At 32.8% G+C, this 12,071-nt stretch overlaps 1 protein-coding gene and 1 pseudogene across 1 annotated transcript; one reads left to right on the forward strand and one right to left on the reverse strand.

The window, feature by feature from the left end:
• The first annotated feature begins 2,362 nt into the window (after positions 1-2,362).
• LOC139885131 (agamous-like MADS-box protein AGL11) lies at positions 2,363-6,816 on the forward strand. The gene is made up of 7 exons (XM_071869078.1): positions 2,363-2,544; positions 5,707-5,791; positions 5,915-5,976; positions 6,108-6,207; positions 6,327-6,368; positions 6,466-6,507; positions 6,619-6,816. The coding sequence occupies exons 1-7, from the start codon at positions 2,363-2,365 to the stop codon at positions 6,814-6,816; spliced, it is 711 nt and encodes a 236-aa protein (XP_071725179.1).
• A 1,042-nt stretch (positions 6,817-7,858) lies between these two features.
• On the reverse strand, positions 7,859-11,196 carry LOC139885132 (immune-associated nucleotide-binding protein 9-like; annotated as a pseudogene).
• Positions 11,197-12,071: the final 875 nt, after the last annotated feature.

The following is a 12,071-nucleotide window of genomic DNA, read 5'->3' on the forward strand; positions in this document are numbered from 1 at the left end:
TGAAGTTCAAGTGTAAATTTTGATAGTTTTACAGTGTAACCAGCTCGTAAATATAATGTGGATTACCCTGAAGTGAATAGCAAGTAAAGAATGAGAGAATATTTAAAAAAGAGAGATCGTGCAAAAAGCACAACCATTTCTAATTTTGGACTTTTTTGGTTTTCTGTTAAATCCATCTTGTAATTCATTTCTAAAAATTCCATGTCACTTAGGTTTATTTTTGGACGCCTATATAAACTCATTGTAATCGTCCTTTTCAATTAGAATGGAATGAAGCAAATTTTAGCCTCCATTACTCTGTTTTTATCAATTTCAAAAGTTTTTGGTTGTATTGGTTGAGTGAATCCTAGAGTCCATTCACCCACATTAGTTTTTTAGGATCAAAACACCTTAAATACCGAAATCAAGTCTTAATTAAGTTAGCATCAAATCGGATATGAAGGATATGATTATGTTCTTAATTTTAGTGCATTTTTAACTTTGTAGTCTCTATTTTCTCTGCATAATTGTTGATTCAGTTGTGTTTTGTTGTTGTTCTTGGTTGAACCTTGCCGGAATCGATTTCCTTCTCTTGCTAGGGGATCTCGATTCAACTATCAGTTATCAGCATATATCGAATTCTGAATTTTAGTCAAACTTTGATGATGATACTTATTAATGAACTGATAGACATAGTTGTCAAAATTTTTGTGCCTATATATAAAACCCCCATATTGTATTCTCTTAGGCTATATATTATATAAAAAATTGTCTTAGTAGATTGATGAAAATGAATTTAGAAACCAGACGGAGGCCATTGCTTCTTGACCCCGGAAATTAGTCTAGATTTTGTTAACAAAAAAGTATTATAGCTAAGGAGATGAAAAAAACACTATGAATCGGTGTTTGAAATAATATATATATATATATGTATATGGTAATTTGGTAGAGTAATTTTAGGATGGAGAGTGAATGAAAATTGCATATACATATATAATGGTACGAATTGGAACCTGCAAAGCTCTTTCATTTGGCTAAAAACTACAACTTCTTGCATCCTGTTTTGGTAAAGAATCAATTCCCACGTCTCTCAGCCCCTTCTCTCTATCTTCCTTCTCTCTCTAGAGATACACAAAGAAGGAAATAGCTATAAATATATAGATATTGGAAAGAGAGAGATTTACAAACAAACTGCTAGTCTTTGAGAAGGGATCCTTTTGGGTTCGATTTTTCCTTTTCCGAAAGCTGTGTAGCCGGAGTGTAAGGCCAAAGGTAGGTCAATTCTTCCCTTGAGAGAAAATTTTTTGCTCTTAAATCAATACATCATCATTATCATCACACAATTCATTCTTACTGTATTATAGTAGTCTAATTGAAATAAAATAAATTAGAAAACTAAGTTATATATGGAAAGTTCCCAGTTTCTTGCAAATATATATACATAATTTTTATTTATGTATACCATCATAATGTATATAGATAGATCTGTTTCCAGAACAAAGAGAAATCTTCTGTTTTTTTTTTTTCTCTTAAAAAAAGGATTTATGTTTTTTCTGATTCAACAGTACTACCCATCTCTATATTTGGTCTTCTTATGGAAAATACTTCTAAGGGATTTATCTATTTTTTTCATGGAATATATTTTTCAAATATATGATCCCTTGCTATTTAGCTCTTAAAAAGAAAAAAATTAACATAGTTTATCGGTTTTAAAGAGAGATTGATTAAAGTACTGGTATTCTCCAGATTGTTTAAAAGTACTTATGTTGAAATCTAACCTTTATCACTAGTTTATGTTTTCCTTTTCCTTTATGTTTTTCTTGGTTCGTCAATCTGGTCATATGAGTTTTAGGTTTACCGACATATTTTTTTGCTATGGTTTTGGTTATTTTAAAATCTTCCTTCAAATTTCTTTATGATCTTGTCCCACGGAGAGAGTAGATCTCAGTTTCATTCTCTGATTGGAGCTCAAAATCTGCTTTGGATCTGGGTTTGGACAAGCCTAAATAATATCCTATAGCTAATGCATGATTTATAAGATTTGTACCTGTGTAGTAAGATATTTTTCGTTCTTGAAATTATTCATTTTATTTGAGTCCCTTTCCTTCCAACAATGAAACCTTTGAAACACTTTTGCATATGCTGAAGCACAAGTTTAAATTAATCGGATAATCCATCTCTTTTTTATTTATATTTTTCTTTTTCTTTCGCTTTCTACTTTAATTTTCTACGATAAACTATAGTATAAAAATTGAAGCATAAATGGAGTATGGTTTTTTGATTAATATTGTTACTGTGAATTTACTGATTATCATAAGAAAGTAAGTGTTAATTTATTTTATTTCAGATTGCAGGAGATCAAAGTGAAATAGGGGAGTTTAGAATGGGGAGAGGAAAGATAGAAATAAAAAGGATAGAGAACACAACGAATCGTCAAGTGACCTTCTGCAAGAGAAGGAATGGACTTTTGAAGAAAGCTTACGAATTATCGGTGCTATGTGATGCAGAAGTAGCTCTCATCGTCTTCTCAAACCGAGGCCGTCTTTACGAGTACTCCAACAACAAGTAAGTAATTTTGTTCAGATCTTCCTAATTTTATCAATGTTTCTTGTCCTGTTTGCTTTTGCTTTCCATGCACATTGTCTAGCTTAAAACAATCATTTTTAGTTAAGAAGATTATAGATGATCTTGTCTTGTCTAATATGTTAAAACTATTATGTGTAATTAATATAAAATTGGAAACTTTTATTCTTTGAATACTATTATTGGTTGATATTCCTTGAAGATAAAAATCATGATACATAATTTGTTCATCATTAAAACAAGCTAGTTTTCATTTGAAGTTGAAAAAGTAGAAGCTGACATTGTGCTCAGATTCTCAGAGAGAGAAGCTTGAGTGCTTGACCAATATGGTTGAATAAAGTTTGAAACTTTAGTTCATGATTTTTGTCTTGGATGAAGTTTGGGCTGATATCTCGGGATCATATCCTCGCAAACAAGAGTTATGAAATATCGTCAAAATCTTGACACAATTTAACTCTTTAAGATTGTGAGATCTTGTAGGGTCTCAGGTTATGATCAGTAGAATCTTACAGTTTCAGCTAATTCCTTCAATTACTTATAAAACAACATATTAATGGGCCTCTAGAGTTAAGTTTTGTAATTTCTTCCTCCCCAAACTTGATTTCGGTCCCATATTCATAAATTACTCGAATAACTCGTCCTCCATTCATCGAAAAAATTTTCCATCTCCAACCTTAACCCTATATTTCCATCTCCATTCATCAAAAAAAACATTTCCTCCCCAAACTTGATTTCAGTCCCATACTTCACTTCATGTTGCTACGACTACAACCCATGTTGGAATTTGTCTGTTATGCATTATGTTGAGATTGATCTCGAGATTTTAAAGCTTTAGTCTACCACCTTTAGCTTGCATCTAACTGTTGATTTGGAGTAGACAGTGAGTGCCTTACGTGTCCCCCGAATAATGAATTGTTTGTTGAATGCGGGCTTTCTTTCATTTGCTATGTGTGGGTAATTTATTTATTTTTGATTCAAAGAGATAAATTTCATTCCAAATGTTTGAGAGCTACATTGAGTAAGAAGGAGCCAAATTGCCTTTCCCATTTCGTTTTCGCTAACGAATGAGTTAGGCAAGTACTCCATATAACAGATTAAACTAATTAACATTCATAAGCATTGGTTGGAAAAATTTAATAATCCATGATTATAAAATTGAAAGAATATAATAGTAATCATCAACCAGTTGTCCGGTTCATATCAACATTCAAGGCTTTTTGAATTACACCAATATGAACAGACCGGCTGCTGTTGATGGAGGGGGGTAATTAGTATGTGTAGTGGTCCTTTGGTTTCCATTTTAGGGTTTGTAATTAGTAAGAATCTATTGGTGTAGAATTCAGTTGAAAGGAACAAAATGGATTTTCTTTTGGGCAAACTTGTGATATGATTTTCCTTTTTGGTTCATTTATGTATCTCAGTGTTCAATGGCACTGTGTTTCCATTTTTAGCTTTCCCAAACTGCAATCTTTTTTGCTTGTCTTTATTGACTTCTCCAATGGCATTATTTTTCTTTTTAGCTCATTTTTTGTTTTTAATTTTATTCTTTTATGTATATCCGAAAGTACCAGCTGGTTCCAGGGTTTCTTTTTCCTATCATCATTTCATTCTTCCACCCCACAAGTTAACTGACTGACTTCCACTTCTAAACTCAAGTTCTTCATTCAAATGTTAAATACGCAAACAGAAATAAACATATTTCAGCTGGAGACATAGATTTTGTCATTGAGATACATATATTGGTGATTCATTCTTTTGACTCCACCAAATAGTTTTGTTTCTTAACAAAAAAAATCTTAGCCATTCGTATGATTCATCTAAATGTCCACATTGAGAGTGTTTTTAGGTCATTCGTGTAAATTGCACAAGTTTCATTGTTAACGTTAAAATTATAATGACGTGACAAAATATGATTAACCAATATTTAATTCTAGAATCCTGAATTTGGAACGACACTTTCTTTTAGAGTGATAAAAATGGTGCGACATCGGGTGGTCGGTTGGTACATAGTGGCACTGGCCGTTCTAGCATTGCGGAGAAGGGTAAATTGGAAAAGTAAAACTTAAAATTAAAACAATTAAGTATAAAATATTTTGATTTATTTAGTTTTTTCAATTGCTTTGAGCCAAAGTTTATATATAATATATGAATCGTTTTTCGAACATTTTATGTTAACAAAAACATTATTTATTCAAACCAATTAATACTCAAAATAGGAAAATTGACTAATTTGAAACAACTTTTATAAAGGAAAATAAATCATATGTAATAGTATCGAATTGTAGCATTAGAAATAAAATAATGAAAAGGAGTGGAGCTTTTAGACTACACTCAAGTTTCAGAAGATTTGTTTGCACCAATTTGGGAGTTGTGTAGATGCACTGCCAGCACGCTTTTTGCGTGAATATTCTGTCTTTATATATTTATGAATGTATGGCCAACTTCTTGTTTATTAATCAATTAGACATTAAATGATATACACTAGTTTGGAAAATGAGGCAAAAGTTGTAATATATCTTTGATATATCCTTTCCTAATTCCTTTGTTTTATGTATGGGGACTGTGAGTTTCTTTTGTTTCCATGTCCTTAGCCTTGAAATCTTTCAATTCTTTGTTTGTACTACCTTCGTAATTTGTATCTATTTTAGGACGGAGGGAGTATTTGATAACGTTTAATCATATATAGTCTTCTAACAAGTTCAGAACCAAAAAACATTCAAGAAAATTAGATTAATCCATCAAAACTTGGTCAGTACACAATGGTTTAGTTTCTGGTTTTTCTGCTTCAAATCTTCTATTGCTTTCAATTTTGCATTATGTCATCACCAATACGATTCCATATCATAAGATTATGAGAAGAAGCATATGGGGTTTTATTATTAACCGGTTGAGTCTATTTTAAAATAAAATCAAGAGATATTGGAAATCGGAAGATGTCCTCGGTGTTTGATATATATAGCATCCATGTATAATGATAAATAGGTAGAATGTCCAAGCATGTTAATTCATGGTGTGTCTCTATTATATATAATCATTCTGATATCCTGGGTGCATTTTAGCATAATTTTTGTACGTTTACAACTTCCTTAACACAAATGTTTGATCAAAATTAATCTATAATTGTTCTTTGTCTTTTGTATATAGTAGCATAAGATCAACCATTGAAAGGTACAAGAAGGCATGTTCTGATAGTACAACCACAAGCTCAGTGACAGAAATCAATGCTCAAGTAAGCTATATAAAAATATGCATGTCAATAATTAGTTTACATATTTGATTGGGAAAAGTAAAAAAAAGAAAAAAATGTTACTGAATTCAAATCCATGTCATGTGATGATTGGAATTGGCCCAGTATTATCAACAAGAGTCTGCAAAGCTGCGACAACAAATTCGAATGCTTCAGAATACCAACATGTACGTCTTATTTTCTCATTGAACATGGAAATAATATTGTTTAGTTATAATAATTTATTAGAATGCTCTACAAATCAGTTTAAACAAACACGTTAATTAACTGGAAATGGTTCTTGTGTATGGATTTTTAGGCATTTAATGGGAGATTCATTGAGTAACTTAACCGTGAAGGAACTAAAGCAGTTAGAGAATAGGCTTGAACGGGGAATTTCAAGAATCAGATCAAAGAAGGTAACATATCTATGAATTATTAATAACCCAAGAAAAAGTTCGAAATGTGTTGATTCTGCGTTACATTTTCATAGCTTCTTATTGATTAATTTTTTTCTACTGTGAATATATTGCTGTAGCACGAGATGCTGCTAGCCGAAATCGAGTATTTGCAAAAAAGGGTAATCTATATTACTTTTACTTTTACGCATTACTCTTTGTTTTTTTCTTTCTTCGTATACTTTGAAAGCATGAGGTTGGTGAATTCTTATTATACAGGAGGTTGAGCTAGAAAACGAGAGTGTTTGTATTCGTACTAAGGTAAAACAAAGTATATAGTAATTGCCAAAAACTGTTACAGATTCCTATTTAATTTGATTTCCTAGGCCGGAGATTCATATTAATAGTTAATTATTTGGTGTAAAAATTCAGATATCAGAGATCGAGAGGCTCCAACAGGCGAATATGGTGACCGGACCAGAGCTGAATGCAATCCAGGCATTGGCTTCTCGAAACTTCTTTGAGCATAACATGATGGACAATGCTGGAAACTCATTCTCTCACCCTAACAAGAAGATTCTTCATCTCGGGTACTCCATTATGTTTTCGTTTTTAACAGTTACGAAGTAGATTAGTTATTAATTAATCACAATAATGGATGATCCTAGAATAAACGATTTCACACATGGATATTTGATCTGGTATGCAGGTAAGATGCTTGGCATCGGAGCTTCATAATGGATAATAAAGAATGTCGTCTACTACTATAAACATAAATATATATTAGATTCTTCTGTCAATGATTCAAACCCCTTGTTAACAGGGGACTAAGAATTCATCATTTGAGTTTTAATTAAATTGTTGGTTTGAAGTGCTACTCATTTTTTCCCCATTCAGGATGCAAATTAAACTATGGAGTATATATATAATCCTGCAATAGCCAAATATCTAACGAATTCCTCAAGTTCGGCTCTAACACCAATCCTAGTTTACTTTTCCTAGTTCATTTCAATATTATTATCATTAAACACCATCTCATAATCAACTGCAAGTCACATCATGCAGCTTATATACATATATATATATATATACTGTTTTGATGTTATATATGGTTTCGACTATTAGTTACTACTTCCGTCTCAAAATAGATATGTTTTGCAATTTCACTCATATGCAAACGTATAATATGATTGACTACATACATGTGCATATGAGCTTCAAATTTTCCAACAAATTAAGTGACCGAGTATAATCGGTTTCAATCAGTTTGGAAAAATTCAAAAAATGAAATGTCAGGTCGCCATCCATCCCAGCCATACATATGGCCATATGTATCTTCATGAAAAACGGAGTTTTGGTATTCGTCACCCCCATTAAATGATGAAAGTTGCAAAACTACTCCTGTCTTGCATACATATGGCCATATGTGGCCTTTATTCTCATATCTTTTTACATTCCCCCCCTTATAGTCAAAATAATAATAACAACAATAATAATAGCTAGCATCCAATTACACTGCACTGGAATTTCAAGATATGAATCAAAACATATGCAGCCAACATCAAAATGATTGTGCTAGAGCTAGAATTTCAAGAATGGAACAAGTTTGAAGCATAAAGCTGGATGCGACCAAACTAGATGACTTAGATAACCTTGCATACATAAAAAACTCTTAAAGAATGACACAACCACCTTCTTTCTGTTTCACTGCCTCCTCGGCCTTTCTCTCTGCTTTCTCAAGGTCCTCTCTAAGCTTTTGTATCTCCTCATCCGATTTCTTTTGTGCCTCATTTCTTTTTGCTCTCTCCTCCTCTAATTTCTTCTTAAGCCCGTTAGCAGTTTCTTTAAGCCTTAATTGAACCTATTATACATTAAATCTATAATCAGAATATAAATACTGCAAACAAATAGAATACAATGACTCATAAGATGAACTTAATAAAAACACATCCAATTTAACATGAAAGATTCTTTCAATATATATAAATTTGTGTGTGCATGTGATAGCCATATATAGTTTTTTCCTTGATTGGAGGGAAACGGTTTTAATCTGAGGCATTGCACTTCGCACACACCCTTCCATTCACTTCCTAGTCTAATCAGAGCTATTCCTCTACATTAACTTCAGAAAATTAATTTTACAGCTTTAAATGCAAATCCATGTATCAATGAAGAAAGTACCATCTCAGAAATTTCACTCAGGTCCTTCTCATAAGACCTTTCAGCTTCCTCGTTCAACCTTTTCATCTGATCACTCGTGTAACCTCTCTGCGAATCAAGTAATTGCCGCTCTTGAAGCTCCATAGCACCTTTCTGTTAAATAATATTTAAGCCAACTAATTAGATTGCATGTAGATTTAAATGACAAAGATTAGGCAAGCATATTTACTAACCTTTAATTCGACATATAAATCATCTATGTATGGCTTTCCACCATTTTCTGAAATAACCATGTTCACAAGAGAGAGAAGATCTTTGACTTGTCTTTCCTTCTAATCTTCTAATCTTCTATAAATAAGCTCTTGAATTAAACTGTTGCAGTCTCCTATTTTGAAAATAATCAAATATGATTAGCAGTATGCCACATTCAACATCACCAGTTCGATACCCACAACATATAAAATTCACTAGACAGAATGGAAAATGTTCTGTTTTGATAACTAACATCCACATATTAATTTGCAATTGGATTTCAAATAAACAAATAATAAAATCACGTTTGCAGTCAACATCCAAAATTCAATCCTAAAAAATCGAAAAAGAGTATAAAGATTTCTTTGGCCGCAAGTTTACTTGCAGAAGAAGGCTCTAAGAAAACTTATCATTTGTTCCATTCAGTCACTCTCTGTGCTTTTTCCAGGCTCTACCTAACTGGTTTCCATAATTCTTCTTTCCATAACTCATTAATCCCTTTCTGTGCCTTCTCAAGGTTCTCCCTAAGCATACTGTATTTGTTTCCCTAAGCTTTCTTTCATAACTCGCATCTCTCTACGTGCATTTTCAAAGCTCTCCCTAACCTTATTTCCGAAACTGTTTATTGTTTCCGATGTTGTTAGCTTTGTAGTTTCATTACTTACTCGGTCTCTCCCATTGCTTTTTCAAGGCTCTCCCTAAGCTTATAAAAATAACAAAGGGTTTAGACATAATAGGGAATTCAACAGTTTTTATAGCTAACATCCAATTATACCGCACCGTTTGCAGTTAACATCAACACATAGTGTGTTAAGATTTCAAGAAATTAAGAAAAAAACAGTTTGAAGCATATAGAGGTGAAAACAACTCATCAAAGAATGACACAATTATGTTTCTGTGACTCTTCGGCCTTTCTCTCAGCTTTCTCAAGGTTCTCTCTAAGCTTTTGGATCTCCTCATCCGATTTCTTTTGGGCTTCTTTTGCCATATTTTCTGCTTCCTTTCGTGCAGCTCGCTCCTCTGCTAATTGCTGTTGAAGCCGATTAGCGGTTTCTTTAAGCCTTGATTGAACCTATACACATTGAATTAATCAGAATAAATAATTTAACGCCAATAAGATAATTTAGCAAGCGCATGCTTTACGAATGTTTAAAAAGAAACAAACAAGTTTCCTTCCCCTTCAACAGAAGGCACACAATTACCACAACACATAGTATACACATAATAATGACACCTACGTCAACTTAAGAAAATTAATTCTCAGCTTTGAAATGCAAATCCATGTAATATCAATGAAGAGAAGTACCATCTCAGAAATTCGCCTCAGGTGCTCCTCGTAAGATCTTTCTGCTTCCTCTTTAAACCTATTCATATCACTCATGGGAAGTAATTGCCGATCTCGAAGCTCCTTAGCACCTTTCTGTTAAATAAGCCAACCAATTATTTGGATGAGGTAATTTTAGCAAAAATATTGCGCATAAATGACAAAAATTTGGAAAAGCATTAACCTTCACTTCAACAAATAAATGATCTCTATATGGCTTTCCACCGTTTTCTGAGACAACCAAGTTACAAGAGAGAGGAGATCCTGGACTTGTTTTTCTTTCTTAGCTTGATCATCCGCCCAGTTGTGAAAGGTTACAATTCGATTTCCACAAAGAGCCAGAGTTTCCTAAATAAAATTTATTTACATGTTAAAGTACTTTCAACTAAAAAATAAGAAATGGAAAAATATAGCTTCTATCAAGGCTGCGGTACTTTCTTTTCCTTACTTGATGGGTTTAGGTACTCTTGGTTTAATACTGATGCTTGTTTATCAAATCTTATTTATCAAAATAATAATAATAATAATAATTTTTGAGTCCAAACTTATTACTTGGGTCAAAACTTCTGTGATGTCCGTAATACACAAGCAATTGAAGTAAGTTAGTAACCTTTAAGAACGGGTGGACACTTGTCATTCAAGAGCTCTTCGATGGCTTGCTCATTATGCTCGAGATCATCTCCACCAGTGAAGACTACAATCATGTAGTCAAATATTTTTCTCCCAAACAATGTCTCCAAGCTATGAACTACATCAGCTTCTTCTTGCGAAAAGCGAGACCTTGCCGAGAGAACGACTAGGATTGCATGAATCCCATCCTTGGCCATATCAATGCATTTGACAATTTCTTTGACAAAATAGTCTTCCTCAGAGTGTTCAAAGAGACCTGTAATGGTGCAAAACACAATTAAGGGTTCATGTATGTAATAATAGCATGATAATTCTCACTACTTCCTAAAATATTCATCGGAAAAATTCTATGTATTTTGGGACGACGGGAGTAATAAAAAGGAAAAATTTGTCATGGTCAATATGGGACATTACCAGGTGTATCAATAACATTAACCTTTTGACCATCATTCAAATGGTTCCCTGCAATTCACAAGTACGGGTAACGCCAGCTTGACGGAGCTTTGACTCAAATGCATTTCTTCCCAAAATACTGTTTCCTGTCGAACTCTTACCATTTCCAGTGCGGCCAACTAAAACGAGCGTACTAACATCATTGGATGAGTTGTAAATTCCCAATCTTCATATATTGGACTTCCACCCATCGTGTAAAATCAAACTACATCAAGAAATAACACTCGATCATCTAAAAATAAAAAAGTCTAATCACACTATATAAATTTGGGGCATTGAGAATAGAAACATGCACCAAGCGAAGCATAACGACAGGCAATTCTCTCGAATATAGCTACTAACCGAGTAGGGTTTCAAGGAAAAAAATCCAAATTCAAGTAAGGTAAAGAATCTAAAGTAATGAAATTAACCAATTAGGCAATTCAATAAACGATCTATCATTCCAAACTCAAATGAAGTAAAAGAAAAGGTACCTTCTATGAAAGAAACCAAAATAAGCAGAAGACGTGAGAATACTTACCTCGGTAGGAGGGGGGAGAACACAACTAGGGAGAAGAAAAGCAAATAAATAGCAGCGGAGGAAGTTGAAGAGTTTACTCGATTAATTTATTTATTTAATACTACTACAATATTACTAATAAGTAGTAGCATTTGTTCAGATTTTATTTTATTCTTTGTTTTTTTGAAACTCGACCGTCTCTGACTATGTCCTCTTCTAATTTATTTTTCTTTAGCTAGAGACGAAATTCATTTTTTTGTCGATAAAAATATTTTGATCGACTATATTGAGCTAAGGTGTGATGAGTCACATCGCGACCGATAAAAACAATTGACGAGCTGCTACTCTTCATACTTAGAAAAAATCCAGCATGTTCAAGATTAGCAGCTCATTATAAAGAAATGAATCACTAAACATAATGGAAATTTTCTGTTTTAATTACTAACATCCAAATATTCGCACTTGGATTAAAAAAAAAACAAAAGAAGTTTGCAATTAACATCCAAAATTAGTACTAGGAAATCGAAACAGAATATATAAAGATTGTGGCACACGGCAAGTTTACTT

This window comes from Rutidosis leptorrhynchoides, unplaced genomic scaffold, assembly GCF_046630445.1.
Source record: "Rutidosis leptorrhynchoides isolate AG116_Rl617_1_P2 unplaced genomic scaffold, CSIRO_AGI_Rlap_v1 contig80, whole genome shotgun sequence".
NCBI classification, from domain to species: domain Eukaryota; kingdom Viridiplantae; phylum Streptophyta; class Magnoliopsida; order Asterales; family Asteraceae; genus Rutidosis; species Rutidosis leptorrhynchoides.